General features: G+C 52.7%; 1 protein-coding gene across 1 annotated transcript; it reads right to left on the bottom strand.

Annotated features, from left to right (window-relative positions):
• Window positions 1-1,583: 1,583 nt before the first annotated feature.
• Window positions 1,584-13,640, bottom strand: Alox12b (arachidonate 12-lipoxygenase, 12R type). The gene is made up of 15 exons (XM_059269437.1): window positions 13,494-13,640; window positions 12,331-12,535; window positions 8,329-8,410; window positions 8,121-8,213; window positions 7,891-8,013; window positions 7,516-7,619; window positions 7,033-7,205; window positions 6,659-6,802; window positions 5,143-5,346; window positions 4,828-4,914; window positions 4,380-4,549; window positions 3,853-3,974; window positions 2,427-2,527; window positions 1,943-2,113; window positions 1,584-1,781 (listed from the first exon to the last, which is right to left on the bottom strand). Exons 1-15 carry the CDS (start codon window positions 13,638-13,640, stop codon window positions 1,602-1,604), a joined length of 2,106 nt encoding a protein of 701 aa, XP_059125420.1. The 3' UTR covers window positions 1,584-1,601.
• Window positions 13,641-15,641: the final 2,001 nt, after the last annotated feature.

Genomic DNA, 15,641 nt, shown 5'->3' with positions numbered 1-15,641 from the left:
TTACTTACAGGCCTGTGGGGGAGGGGTCACTTGCAGGAGTATGGGGGAGGGGTCACTTGCAGGAGTATGGGGGAGGGGTCACTTGCAGGAGTATGGGGGAGGAGTTACTTACAGGAGTATGGGGGAGGGGTTACTTACAGGAGTATGGGGGAGGAGTTACTTACAGAGTATGGGGGAGGGGTCACTTACAGGAGTATGGGGGAGGGGTTACTTACAGCAGCAGAAATGACTCAAAGACCACTTCGTCACCACAGCCCGCCCCAGCATGGGCGACAGCTCACAAAGCTGGGAGCTTGGAACTCACTGCACAGCCTATAAGTAGCTCAAACGGGTTGGAAAGGGCCCTTTCCGGGCAGCTCGGCTGGCCTCTGCTTTTTCCACGTGGCTGGACTTACCTGAAAGTCCTCTTCCCAGCTTGGCTTCTCTGAGATTGACTAGCAGGCCTGTTATGTTTATGTACTCTTGGGGGTGGGCAGGGCCTGGAGGATCTGGTCAGTTTCAGGGACTTCCTGAAGCCATTTTGAGTTGTTTATTTTCCCTTCCCTGATGTGGGTCAGTCTTGGAGGAAACCGCTATGAACCCCTGCGGATTCCATTCCCCCCCGCTGCCCTGCCTCATCTCACCTTACCACAGCCCCTGTCACTTGTTCGGTGGCCAGATGAGTCAGTATCACACCTAGGGTGGCAAACAGCATCCCAGGAGGAAGGAACTGAGCACAAGCACCAGTGGACCTGTACTGACTAAATTTGGGGTGTCCGCTTGACTTCAGTTCCTGGATGCCCGATATTCCTACCCACCATGCAGCTACCCGGAGCCACCACCAAAAGTCAGGCAGACTCGGTAGCCTCGCTTCCTGAGGTCAGTGCCGAGTACCATGTTCTCGTGCTCCACTGGGCATCAGCAATGAAAGGAAGCCCGGGATGGGGATGGGAGGGAGTCTTGGGACAATAGAGACTTGGAGACAGTAAGTTATTTGAAGGATGCCCTTGGCAGGGTGGGCTCCTTGGAGTGACTTGAGGGAGCTTGTGGGTGTGACTTAGGGTAATACGGATTCCTAGCAGGTGGAGCTGAGCCTTCTGAGTTTTAATGAGTGTGGCTTTGGGACAGTTCAGTTTCTTGTTAGCTGATGGTCTTTTGTCCAAGTGGTGCATGGCTTATGTTTCAAGCTGGACTCATCTCGGGGTCTGGCTCCCCTAGGTAGGGATTGGGTAACTAAGTCTCTGTAGGAGGGCACTTTGGAGGGACCAGAACTGCGAGTTAAAAGGTAGGGTCCAGGCCTCAGCATTTTTCCTTGGTCCGCACCCTCAGCAGTACCTGGGCACCTACCCAGACAAGCACTTCACTGAGGACCCTCCACGGCAGAAGCCGCCTGGCCTGAATCACTAGGGCTATTAAAGATTGGAACCTAGAAGCGGGAACCTGGTGCTGCCCTATGCCTACCTGGATGGCAAAGAACAGCATGGCCATGTGTGTGGATCACCCCCAGACCACAGCCTGCTGCCCAGGAAACCGCCACACACTCTCGGCACCAGGGCAGTGTTTGAAGTGATTTTATTGGAAAATAGGAGGCAGTGTGTGGAAAGGTAGGCAGAAGGGCAGGACTAGATGGAAATGCTGTTCTCAATCAGCACCGGGTCCAGGTAGTAGTATGGGATGGTGAGGCACTTATTACGCTGTCGGATGTTGTGAGAGATCTGAGCGAGGTTCTGACGGAAAGCCTCAATACTCCTCCGAGGGGCCTCCTCCACAAAATGGATGTCTGGGAAGTGGCCAAGCGGCCGCTGCAGGACACAGAACCAGGCGCTGGGACAAAGCCAAGCCATATTACCCAAGCCTTTCTGCAGCCTCCCACTTCCTGTTCCCTGTCCCCGACACCCCTCAACCATCCTTGCCACCTCACCCACCCACCCCCGCCCCCGGCCATGCTCATGAGCCCCCGCACCCTGTCATCGGGCTCCCGGCACAGAGTCCAGAGCACTAAGAGCACAATGCATGTGGTCTTCACATCCGGCAAAGTGTCCATGTAGGTCTGCATCGTAGTTAGTCCTTTGGCCTGCATCGGAGGGTTCCGCATGGACGATGGGAAGTTGGGCATCCAAGAGGTGAACTCTAGCTGGAGTGGAGTAGAAGAGGTGTTCTGGGTGAGAAGACACCCAGTTCCCACAAACCAAGCCTGGGTACCCCTCTCCAGGGGTTGACTTGGACCCCCCGCCCCGGAAGACCCTGGTTTGGATCGGTGGAGTGGATATCACGGATGGGCCTGCAGGTGGGGTGGGGCAGAGAAACTGGGCCAGGGTTACAGCTGACGCTGAGGTTAAAGAGGGACTCAGTTGAGACAAGCTGGGGCTGGACCAGGGGTAGACTGAGATTGAGATTGGAGTCCGCTGTTCAGGAGGACCGGGGCTGAGGCTGGTGAGCACAGGTACCTGGCCTGTGTTGACAGCCGCATGCCTGGCTGAGCAGGTGTACATGACCATAGTGACATACTCGATCAGCTCAGGGACAGTCCGCAAGCAGGTGGGAAAGCCTAAGGGATTGTGAAACAGACCATGCCACGTTAGTCCCAGACCAGACCTGGTGCCCAGCAGAGGGCGCCTCCACGCCCAGACGCCTCTCTTGTCAATAGTGGCTGCCCTCTGTTCCTTCATTCAACCTGCTCTGCCCTCCTGTGGCCAAAAAACCTTGTTCCCCAATCCAGCCCAGGACTGCGGTCCGTCATTTCCAGCCCTTAGCTAGCTGTGGAACGCTAAGCATTCTCACAACCCTTATCCTGCTTAAATCCTGTCACCTCTCTCCTGGATACCAAAACATCATCCTAAACTGTCTGGCCCATCTGCGTGCGCTGATATTCTAACATGTAAGCCCGATCTTTTTGCAGAACTCTCAACAACCCCTCTGACACTCAGGATAGTCCCGAAATCCTCAACCAGGGTGTATGGCTTGGTGTCTGCCATCAGGAGGAGTCTGCTGACCCTCACCCTCAGTCCCAGCGGCAGGAGGACACATTCCCTATGCCACTTCTGGCTTTGGGGCTTTTCTACATGCAGCTCACACTCAGCAGCCCAGTCCCCATGTGCCCCTCCATCAGGAAAGGACACATGCTGACCTCATCACACACAGCTCTTACTAAATGTCACCCAAGACGCCCAGTCTCAGCCAGACCGTGATTTGCAGCTTCTCCATTCCCACCATGGGCCCGCTACTCCAAGCTGGGTGAACTGCCTCCTTGGGCTGCTCCAGATCCTTCATTCCTGCCTCAGGCTCCCCTAAACTGCTCTGGTTCTGCCATAGTGGAAATGCCTGTTCACCAGTGCAACCCCTCCAGGCCAGTTCATGAACATCCTGGTGACACCGGTACCTGTCGTGGTCCCCTTTGCACCCTCAGTAGCGGGCAGCCGTGCGTCATAGCTGCTCGATGAGCATTTGCTGAGTGTGTGCCTAAGTGTTTCGACCCCATGATGCTTTCCACCCCTCTCCTGGAGCCTGCCACCCCGCTACCCCCACCCTAGCGCCTCAACTACCGTACACTGTCCTTTCTCATTGAACGTCACAACCCATTTCCCGGCCCACAAAGGCTTGTTTCTAGGAAGAAGGACTGAGACCCTCCCAGGTCTCTGCAGAGACAAGGTGTAGCCCCTAAACTCAGAGAAGGCACCAGTTGCTTTGTCCCCCCCCAACCCTAGCCACTGCTCCATGACCCAGGGCAAGGTCCTGTGAAGATCCTAAGACAGACAGACAGTGTCTGGGCCTTCTTCAGCCTACAGGGAGACAGGCACAAACCAGGAAGGCCCCGGGGGACATGTCTGGGATGTCCCCTGAGCCCCAGGCCCCTGGGGGCCCCCACGCCCCTACCTGAGCTCTCTCGCTCCAGGAGGCACTCCTTGTATATCTCCTGCACCCAGCACTGTAGTTCCGGGTCACCCTCCACGGCGGCGTCATTCGGGTAATAGTAAGTGATGATCTCTGTCACATACCTGCCCAGGAGACGGAGCCTCAGTTCAGAGCTTCTTCCCCACCCCCAGGTCACGCTGGCTTCGGCTGCCCTCAGAGCCACCCCAGCCAGGCCTGTAGTAGGCAAGGCCTGTGGGGGTTACCAGGAGACCAGAAACTACTTAAGCTTTTTGTAAAGTGTAAACAAAGTTACTCTTTCTTTCTGCAGGAAGAGCCAAGGGGGGTCCTCAAGCAGCTCAGAGCCGGGGAGGGGTCTGTGGCACAGAGCTAGGCTGGAGGCCAGGTCCATTAGGCACAGGCAGCAGATGTCAGAACAACCCCAAGCCCCAGGTAACGCCCAAGCCCAGGTCCTTAAAAGTTGCCACACCCCTCCAACATTCCAGGTGTCTGTCCACCTGAGTACCCCGCGGCTGCTGTCCCCACCTCACCTCTCCATCGCATACCACACCGCCAAGCTGTCGTCTCGGAAATAATACCCAGGCAGGTCCTGGACCCCACGCTCCACAAAGTCATTGGGGATGCAGAGGCTTTTGTAGGTGAGCTCAGACAGAGCCCGAACCATTACTTCTGCGAAACCCTCGAGGCCCAGGGACATGGCCTTGAGGGAGAAAGAACTGCATGAGCATCCCTCTGAGCATGCTCCCTAAATGCTGTGTTACTTCAGTCCCTCCAGGACTCACCATGGGACTAGCCTGCCCAAGGTCCAGGGACCTTTACATTCCAAGCCCTGGCTCTGTACCCCACATAGCATCCTCTCACACACCTCCCCCCGCCCCACCCCCAGAATCTTAAACCAGTGGAAGCTCTGCTTTAAGACTAACTGCAAAGGCCAGAGGAAGACAAGGGTCTTGTTGGAGTCAGGGGCGAGAGTCTTACCCTGGCAGAGAGACCCCCCTTGTTGAGAAGGAGGGCCCGCCCGATGCTATTGATCTGGACGTTGTATCGGGTGTGAGGAATGAGGAGCTGAGCAGGAAGGCAAGGAGAACAATGAGAAGAGCTGAGATTGCTCCAAGGACCTCAGCACCCCTCCACCTGCAACATCAGACCCCACACACACACACTTTGGGAAGTCCCCACCACAAAGCCCTCTTTGGAGATTGCCCAGATGCCTCCCAGGGCTCACTGAACCCCCTCCCTCCCCACAGAGCAGACCCAGAAGCTTTCAAAACCCGCTTCCCCCAGAGCCTCTACCTTGTACAGGGGATGGCACATGGGCAGGTTCCTCAGCAGGGCCAGACAAAAAGCTTCCCCGATGAGGTGGCTCTCCAGCAAGTGTGCCACGGCCTCATGGCAGTAGAACTCAGCGTAGCGCACCCACGTCTTAGCCAACAGCCAGTCCCATTCGGAATCGTTGGGCAGGAAGATGGGACAGTCAGGCCCAGGGGTCTGGCTGAGCTAGGGGCGGAAAAAGAGGGGGGTTAACCAGGGTAGAAACCTCCGCAGGAGGAGGCGGAAGAGCTCTGTACTCCAGTCCCTCTGGCTTTTGAATATCCCAGGGTCCTTCTTCTTTCCCCACATTTGCTTTCGCTGTGCCCTGGGCCTGACGCATCTTCCTGGACCTGTCTCTGCCCAGCCGCTCCCACTTTCTTTCAGACGGATCTCTGGTCTACAGAGCAAGTTCCACGACAGCCAAGGTGAAAGCCTGTCTTGAAAAACCAAAAGAAGAAGGAGAAGCAGCAGCAGCAGCAACTCCGGCCATCGAATCATGATGGTACATGCCCTGAATTCCAGCACTCTGGAGACAGAGGCAGATGGATCTCTGTGAGGTCCAAGCCAGCCTAGGATATACAGCGAGTTCTAGGCCAGCGAGGACTGGATAGTAAACTCCTGGCTGAAGAAGGGGGGAGGGGAAGGATGGGTGGGGGGAAAGGAGGAAAAGAGGAAGAAAAGGAAAAAAGGGGGAAGGGAGGCAGCAACAGCAGAGCGGGTGGGGTGGGGGCTGGTTCAGAAACTCCCTCTTTTGATAATCCTTCTACCACAACCTCCATGCCACCGGGTCAGGCACTGTACAAGATCAAGGTGCCCAGTTGCTGGGCTTGGGAGAGAGGGGAAGCTATGGTTGAAATCTAGCCTACAGTGTTCCACTTCTGAGCCAGATCATCCAGGGCTTGGCTGGTACCTCCAGAAAAGAACCTTTTTCTAATTTATAAACAACCCTCGTGAGGACCCGTGAGGAAGGAACGCCTCAGTTTCTTCTCCTACCAGACCAGAAGACTAGAAAGCTGCTGAGTGTGAACCCCTCAGTCCTTCAGCAGAGGCTGTTCTGCAGGAGGATGAGTGAGTGACATCAACAAGACAAGCTCCACCCACCTGGCCCACAGACATCTGGTCATCTATGTGCACATACTCACAGCATGCACATTTTACACCCGGGGCTTACGAATGAGAGCACCACAGGGCCCCAGATTCATATACAGGCACCAAATATAATGGCAACACCCAGGTATACGTATGTAAGGAGATGGGTTCTCATCCCAGGCTCCGCATGACCACACGTGGGTCAGCTTATGCATATACATGGGAAGATTCTCAGACGCATAGACAGGGCTGTACGCGGGACTTTTCACATGCATTCACACTGACATGGACATACTCACGAGTACACAGGCTTACACAATCATAAACATACAGAGGGACCTGTATGCACGTGGGATCAGCACTGGCCACACGCTCACACAGTAGCCCCACCCTCGCTCTCCCTTAGTACCTGAATGGCAATGGGCATCATGTTGCCATCAGGACAGAAGTACAGCAAGCAGATGGGGGCGCAGTGGTGCTGCTTATGACCATTGAGCTCCACGGTCGGGATGCCCTCCAAGATGCGGTAGTCTGCCAGGTAAATGTTCCCCTTCTGGAAGGGAATCACCATGGGCAAGTCGTTAGTTACTAAGATAGGGTATCTAGAAGCCAGGCTTTAGATGTAGAGCGTACTGCCCCCAAGGCTCAGTGGTGGGATGGGGAGAGGGAAGTGAGGGGTGCTGGTATGGGCGAGACTCGAAGGGACCTCGTCGATGGGGAGGCATAGAGATACCCAAGAAGAAGCCAGGGACAAGGCCCAGGGTAAGCCAGAGAGGGCCTCACCTCCAGCTCTGCTTGCAGACATGTTCCCTCGCCCAGGAACGGGGCCACCATTTCATCTGTAACTGGGAATTTGTCTGGGATCTGCGTACACCTTCGGATCAGGCCTGGGTTGAGGCCATTGAGGTACTGGTACCCAAAGAAGCTGTCTTCCGTCCAATGCTTGGCCACATACTCTGAGGGGACAGCACAGGGATGTCACAGGGTAATCCCGCACCCGCCCAGGGACGGAGAGTCGTAAGACAGAAAAGAATGGACATCAAGAAGACTCTGGAAGGAACGTGAAGTCCCTGGCTGTGCGTTGAATGGCTAGAGGGACACAGGACGATGATTTTCAAAAGGCTCAAAAACGGTGTGCCCAACTGATTTTCAAATGACCCCTCAGTTGCTCCCATTTGAACCCACCGACCCCAGGAAAGAAGGCTGCCTCTTGCCCCAGAGACCACCTGGCTGCCTCATGTTCTATTGAGATGACCCACCCCATACCAGAGACAATCGTCTTGGTAGCAGGGAAGATATTCTTAATGTCCTTTAGTCTCCTCCAGGAACGTTTGCGATCCACCAGGCCACGCAGTTTGAAAGCCAGTGCCCTAGAAGGTGAAATTCAAGGCATAGCATGTCAAAGGGGCGCCAGGTACACAGGGAAAAAACGATAGGGTCACCTACTCACTGGAGTCTCTGGGCCCCAGGGTCTCTAGATCCCATGTCTCGGGGCCTTCTTTCTTTAGGTCTGTGAGTGTCAAGTGTCAGGTTTCCTACTCTGCCTTCCCGACTCCCCCAGCCTTTGTGACCTGAGGCCATTCTGAAGGTGGGTAGATGGGGGGGCTGTCTCTGCAGGTCTCCTGACTCTTGCACACTCACATGGGCCCTAGGCGGTAGAAGAAGGAGGCTGTCTTGACGAAGGAGAAACGAAGATTTGAGTTTAAGAACCTGGTGGCCTTAATGTTGATGAGAATTGGGAATCCTGGAATATAACCGTTCCACCTGTGGGAAAAGAGCAGGGCTGGAGCCTGGAACCTGCTGTCCAGGGGGCAGGGAGGGGCAGGTACCAATCTTGCAGAAGCGGGGCTAGGCCAGCTTCTGGTCCTTACTCAGGACGGTTGGGGTTGCGGCACCGTCGGGCAGGAGGGTGATAACTGGGAATGTCCACGTAGTTGGGAAGGCCAGGAACGAAGACCCTCCAGCTGCAAAGAGAATCCGAGTTCATGGGTCCTGGTACCCAGGCATTACTCTAGACAACACACAGCTGTCCAGACCCACCACCAAGCCCTGGACCTCCCATGGCACCCTCCCACTCACTGGTAGAAGTCCTTCTTGGCTCTGATCTCTTCTTGTCTGTGTTCCAAAAGGATGGGGAGGGTGTCATCCGCTGTTGTCTTTCCTGTAGTGAAACCGTGAAACCGGGAGGAGGCTCAAGGCTGTCCCTCTCCCCTGCCCACCCCTGCTGGCTTCAAAGAGAAGGCATTCACTTCCATCCCCGGGTCAGCTCTCAGGAGGGGGAGCTAAGGATAGGGAAGTCCCCCTTTAGGAGACAGACACTACATCTCCCCCATACTCCAGCTCTACCTTTCAGGTTCTCTATGAAGGCCCTCTTCTAGACCTACTGAAGTCGTGGTAACCAATAGTTCTGGAGAGTTCACATTGCAAGGCACTAACACACTGTGTTTATATTAATAATTTAAGATACACAAGAGCCGGGCGGTGGTGGCGCACGCCTTTAATCCCAGCACTCGGGAGGCAGAGCCAGGTGGATCTCTGTGAGTTCGAGGCCAGCCTGGGCTACCAAGTGAGTTCCAGGAAAGGCACAAAGCTACACAGAGAAACCCTGTCTCGAAAAAACCAAAAAAAAAAAAAGAAAAAAAAAGAAGATACACAAGAACAACCTAATGAGATAGATAACCCCTTTCCACAAATCCAAAATATGAAAGTCTGTAGAAATCCAGTTTGTTTCACGACAAACTCATTTTTAGACAAAGGATCTAAATTTACCTGAAGCTATATATAGAATTTTTTTGCGACAAGATTTCAATATGTATTTCAGGCTGGCCTTGAACTCATGATCCTCCTGCCTCAGCCTTCCAAGTGCCGGGATTGCAGGCCTGCACGACTATGCCTGGATATATACAGTCGTTATTTAACTCACCTGGTATAACTAAAGCTTTGATTAGAAATGTTAGTATGTGTGATTAGGAATACCCTAGTGATAGAAGTTTCATATAATGTACGTGTGTGTGCGTGTGTGTGCGTGTGTGTGTGTGTGTGTGTGTGTGTGTGTGTGTGTGTGTATGTGTGAGAGATACATTTCTAGTCTAAAAATCCAAAGTGTTTCCAAATCTAAAGCTTCTTGTATACCAATAGAATGCCACAAGTGGAAAATTCCAACCTTGACCTCATGTCAGAGTAAAGAATGCAGGCACACTAAAATATTACATAAATACCTTCAGCCTAAATATGTTAAAAGGCATAAATAAAACATAAATTTGATGTTTAAACTTGAATCTCATCCCTGAGATAGCTCATATATATGCAAATATTTTTAAAAATCCAAAATGCTTTTGATTCAACCATTTCAGATAAGAAATACCCAACCTGTAGATACAAAGATAAATATAAAAAAAAATGCATCTGGGGCTGAAGAGGTGGCTTGGTAGTTAAGAGCACTTGCTGTTCTTGTAGAGGACCCAGGTTTGGTTTCCAGTACCCACAGGATATTGGCCCTCTTCTGGCCTTCTTGGGCATCAGGCATGCATGTAGTGCACATACATTACATGCAAGAAAAACATTCATACATGTAAAACAAAAATAAATAAATATTTTAATGTGTCTCTATACTATATATACATACATATGTACATATACACACATATGAACATGTACACACATATGAACATACACATGTATGTAGCTTCTAAAGAAAATCTAAATTTCAAAATACTTCTGACCCTAACTATTTCGACTAGAAACTGTCCTGTCATGCCCATTTTACAAGGGGAAAACAGTATTACCAGGAAAAAGCAGCTAAGCTGTGATTCGGCCCATGGCAGGCTGCTTCTGGCCCTCATCCCCCACCTAGTAACAGCCTTGCAGTTGAGCCTTTCTGCAGTCCCTTCCAGGTGGTATATCACTGCATCCTCACACCACTGCTATGCAGTAGGTTCTGTTGTTCATTCATTTTACAGCCAAAGGCACCAAAACTTAAAAAGACCACAGAAATGTGCCTAGATGTCCAAAAAATAAATGACGGAGATGGGGGCGAAACTCCAGATCCAACTCTCTCCAGCCCCCGACTGACTGTCCCAGGCTGGTATGTGCCCATCAGTACAGCCGCATCGTTTCTCTCCGGGCCCTCACCTTGCCGTTCTCCTCCTATTTCCACATGCCTCAGCTCCTCCTGCTGCACTCTGGGAATGGTGCCCCCTGGAATTAGGCAACCCAGATCCCCAGGTTGGCTCCATCCCCAGGGCGGAAGCCTGACTCCTTCGAGGGCCCAGGAGGATGACTCAAGTCTCCCTGCCCCGGTGTTGCGTGGCAGCCACCCCACCCAACCCCATTCTTGCCCAGCCAGCTAGTGTCACCTGCCTGTCCCCTGCCCGTCCCCTTCCATGCCACACAGACCTATCACCATGGGAAGGTACTCTGCGTCCCCAGTGACTCTCATGATGACATCCTCACCCTCCCCTAGACCAACCTCCCCAGCCTCAGCCTCTCCTTTCCCCTTGGCCCCATTCCCTCCTCCAAGGAGAATATTCTAGCACAGGGAAATGAATGGGCAGTCTTCTGCAGAAAGGATGGGGCCCCAGACACCACCATCCTCAGTTACGCCCTTCCCACTTAGGGAGAAGCCTGCAGAAGCTCAAGGGGTAGCGCCACGGGGTATAAGAGAAGATGTACGTCGTGCCGCCATCCACAGCCACGTTTAGGAAGCTCGCTCACGTGGCTAGATGAAGGCTATGGCAGAGGGAGATGTGTGCAGCTCAGGCACTCAGGTCCTAGCTCTCTCCCTCAGGAGCAACCACACATCCCAAAAAAAGCCAGGCAGCTTTCCTCTTGCTTCCAGGTCTGTCATTCCCTCCATCCAGGAGCAGCCAGGAAGTCTGAATGAATAACAAGGTCTCCTATGGGAGCAGGAAGACCCTTGATGGGTAAAGGAGGCCTTTGGGGATAGCAATGAATCCTGTTAAGAAACTAAGGTGTCGGGGCTGGAGAGATGGCTCAGAGGTTAAGAGCACTGGCTGCTCTTCCAGAGGTCCTGAGTTCAATTCCCAGCAACCACATGGTGGCTCACAACCATCTAGAATGAGAATCTGGTGCCCTACATTGTATACATAATAAATAAATCTTAAAAAAAAAAAAAAGAAACTAAGGTGTCTGTCCCATTGGGGTAGCCAAGTTCCCTGGAGCAACAGAATAAAATACATATAAAATGTTCAACTAGGAAACCACTAAGTGCTTGCCTACCATACATAAGGAGGCCCTGAGTTCAAATCCCTAGTATCACAAAAGGAAAGAAAATCAGGCCAATGAGATTGGTTGTGTGGGTATGGGCCCTTTCTGCCCAGCCATATAACTGACTGAGTTTGAGCATCAGGGTTCCCATGGTAGAAAGAGAGGACCATCTCTCACAAACTGCCCTTTGATCGCCATGGTCACAAACAAAATAAACAACAACAACAACAACAAAGCATCAAGATCATGCACAAGACTTGGCGTGGTAGCACATGCCTTTAATCCCAGCACCCAGGAGGCAGAGGTAGGAGGAGGTGAGATCACTGGTCCACATAGCGAGCTCCAGGACAGCCAGGACTACAGAGAGAGACCCTTTCTCAAACAAACAATCAGACCATATACAACACCTTGGTGACCTGGAGAGCTAAGAAACTAATAAAGACTTCTGAGTAGAACCCAGGTCCAGCTGGAAAAATGAAGCATCCTGTTGTGGAAACAGAATCCTGCTCCAGAAATCTACTGAGGGCTTTGTAGCATGCCAGGCATTCAACAGGAGTCAAGAGAGAGTGGAGCGAGAGGGGAAAGAGTGATCTGGGAATGCTCTCTGCTGCATGATGCTGATAGTGGTCCCTGGGGCCTCATGCGCTTGGGTTCCTCCAGTGTGCAGCCCCAAGCTGGGCCCAGAGGAGCAACAGTGACTGGGGATGGCCATGGAGGAGATCCGTGGAGTTCCCAGTGCCTGACTGGCTGGATAGGATCCTGGGGTGGCCAATATAGTGGTGCTGGGCTAGAGGGAGGAAACTCACTGCATAGGATATGGGGGCGGGGGGGGGGGGGGGGTTGGTGCCCGCTCACCTGTGGCCTCCCGGAGGGCCAGGGTCTCGTAGCCATCCATCCACTGGTAAGCTGGGAAGTGGTAGACACGGCAGTTGGGGGCACAAATCTGCACATAGTTGCAGTACCAGGGGTCCTTCGGTAAGAAGGAATGGGGCTCCTTGTGCAGACGGATAATGATAAGCTCCCCCAGGTCCTGCTGGCACTGCACGGTGTACTCATCCACCTGCACAAAACATAGGGGCTGAGTGACTTGACCAGTTCCTCAGACCTCCCACAAGGCTGGCCCTTTACCTAGGCCCTGCTCAGGTTAGTGACACTCGCCTCCTGGACTGGAGGTTGTACAGAGCAAAGACAAAGAGAGAGCACAGCTGTGAACCTTCTAACTCGGCTTTCCTCTGCTGGGCCCATCTGCCCAGGGCAGGGAAGGACCACGGCCGGCCTTATCCCTCCTTCCTACTTCTAAGGTCCTGTCTTCTACCCCCTTCCAGCCACTTCAGGCTGCAGGAGTCATTTAGAGTCTTAGGAGCTGATATAGCAGGAGTCAAAGACCAGGGCTTCCCAGCAACCTTCAGTTTTAGAGTGGAAAGGTGGGGTCCCCCCAGGCCCTTCTCCCACTTCTTAAGGAAGATATAAAAATTCAGAAGTGGCCACACAGATGGAGGAGCCTATTCAGGTCACATAGGAGCAGGTGGCTATCAAAATCACGGAGTGTCTTCCACCAGGGCAAAGCAACAGGTCCCCACTGGCCAGGCTGGTCGGATGCCATTTGAAGTCACAGAGAATCCAATGCAAATGCAAGCCAGTTGTGATGCAACTTGGCTGAGAAAGAGTAAGAATGAGAGAGGTGATAGAAAGGGGTGAGGATGGAAGGAGCAGGAAAGGGGTGAGGATGGAAGGAGCAGGAAAGGGGCTGAGATGGAGAAGAGAGGGAGGGAGTGAGGAAGGGGGGGAGAGAGAGAGAGACAGAGAGAGAGACAAAGAAACAGGAGGGAGAAGGGTGGGTTGTTTGGAAGGGACGAGAGAAGAGGGAGCTGAGGCGAGCATGGTTGTGCAGAGGGGGGGGGGAGTAGGGAGCCACCTGGGAGTCCACAGCGGCTCTCCCCTGGCTCAGCTCTGGCTCCCTCCCTGATGCCTCCATCCATCCTGAGCATCCATCCATCCTGGGTGACACACACACTCACCGCCCCAGTGGCAAAGTCTCTCCCAAAGTGGTTCAACGGCTGCTTATGGCTCTCTCCTTGGGTCCCCACGATGGTCAGTGAAATGTTGTCCAACGTCCCCGAAAAGAAGTCAGTGCCCGTGGCCACCTTGACTTTGTAGGTGGCCATGGCCGCTCTTCAGGAGGCAAGAGAGGGCTCAATCCCGGACCCTGTGGCTGGAGCCACACAGTTGGAAACAACGTAGGCAAGGGACGCCAGGCAGAGAAGAGTTGACTGGGTCAAAGCCCGCGACGGAACAGTCGGCGGGAACCACTGCCCGGAGGATGCCTCTGGAGCCGGGAGCAGCTGCTGCCCTTGGCGGGCGGGCGGGATGTGAGCCGCGCAGGTGGGGCGGGGCCGGGCCAGTGGCTGGTGAGCAGGCGTCTGCACTTGAACCCTGTAGGAGCTGATGGGGAGGAACCACAGGCTGGGCTCCGGGTCTGCCCCTGAGAGGGGCGGATGGAAGATGCTGCGGCTGAAGCAGCCTTCAGGGTGTGGGAGCTGTCCAGGCTGAGCCAGGGCCCCAGGGAAGTTGGGGGAGGGGGCGGGGCAGGGACTTCAGATCTTTATCAAACTAATAAGCTCCTTAGTCCTGTTCGCCCCCATGGGCTGCAGCGCCAGGCACCCCTGCTGAGCCTGGCCGCAGTCAGAAGTGACCTGCTTTGGAAGGCTTGAGTGATACAGATGTGCTGTCCAGTGTCCTTCCTGAGATGGGCTCCCGCGTTTGCGTTAGAACCCAGGACCTTTCAGGAAGACTGTTGAAGCCAGAGACTGAAAACCACAGGGATCAGAGAGGCCCGAGAAGGCTACCGGTGGAAAGAAAGATTTGGAGCTGGAAGCCGGGTCTGTTCTTTTCCAGCCAGTATTTACTTAGGAGAAACTGATACTGAATACACAATTAGAAGACGGAGTGAAAACTTGAGGCAGGAGAATTACACTAAGGGGCTGGGGCTGCAATTCAGTGGTAGAGAACTTGAAGAGAATGTGGGAGACCCTGAGTTCAATCCCTAAACCCCAAAAGGAAAGCTTAGGCTAGAATCGTGCATGGTGTGCACACCTCTAATTCCAACTTCTTGGGAGGCTGAGGCGAGTGCTTCTAAAGCCTGAGCTACACAGGTAGACCATCTCACCAAAAACAAATTTAAAAAAGGAAAAGAAAAAATAGAATTATGATTTAAAAAAAAAAACAACCTTTCATTTTAGATGTATGGATGTCTGTGCGCCACTTGGGTGCCTGGTGCCTGCAGAGGCCAAAAAGTGGCACTGGATCCCCTGGAACTGGAGCCACCAAGTGGGTGCCTGGAATCAAACCCCAGGCCTCTGGAAGAACAGCAGTGCTGTTCTTAACTGCTGGGCCATGCCAGGCCCCGAATTAAGATGTCTTGTAGGTGAATGCCCTAGAGATTATATGGAATGAAAGATGTCATACATTCAGACTTATGAAACGCTTTCTTACTCCATTGATCCAAAGTTCCAGAACAGACAAAACTCAGTGTCTCTTACACAATTCAGACCAGTGAGTACTTCTGGAATGGGGAAGGCATGTAGGCAGCTAGAATGTTCTCTCGGCTGATCAGGCTGATATACAGGGCAGTTGACATATTTTACTCTATCTATGCTGTTCTTCCACTTTGTAAAGAATATACCCTTACCAAGGAAATCTTACAACAAAAAAAAAGTCAGAAAGACAATGCTGGTCTTGATGGCCCACGCCTTTAACTCCAGTACCCTGGAGGCACAGGCAAATGGCTCCCTGTGAGTTCAAAGCCAGACTGGTCTGCATAGCAAATTCCAGGACAATCAGAACTAGATAGTGAGATACTATCTTAAAAAATAAAAAATAAAAAGAAAGAAAGAAAAAGAAACAACAAAAACAAACAAAGAAAGCCAACACCAGAATGGAGGGAAGGAGAAGGGAGAAGAGATGGTTCAGTGGGTCATAAATATGCTTACCTGCAAGTCCAATGACCTGATCTGCCTCTGAATCCCGGACCTACATGGTCGAAAGAAAGAATTGGCTAGTGAAAGTTGACCTCTGACCCCCAGACATGTACTGTGGCACACACTCTCACATCTGTACGTACATACACACCAAATAAATATCTTAAAGAAAAAGAATGAGGTAAGAAA

Source organism: Peromyscus eremicus, chromosome 8a, assembly GCF_949786415.1.
Source record: "Peromyscus eremicus chromosome 8a, PerEre_H2_v1, whole genome shotgun sequence".
NCBI classification, from domain to species: domain Eukaryota; kingdom Metazoa; phylum Chordata; class Mammalia; order Rodentia; family Cricetidae; genus Peromyscus; species Peromyscus eremicus.
Note: the sequence above shows the minus strand (reverse complement) of the source record. Positions and strands in the feature narration are given on the sequence as shown.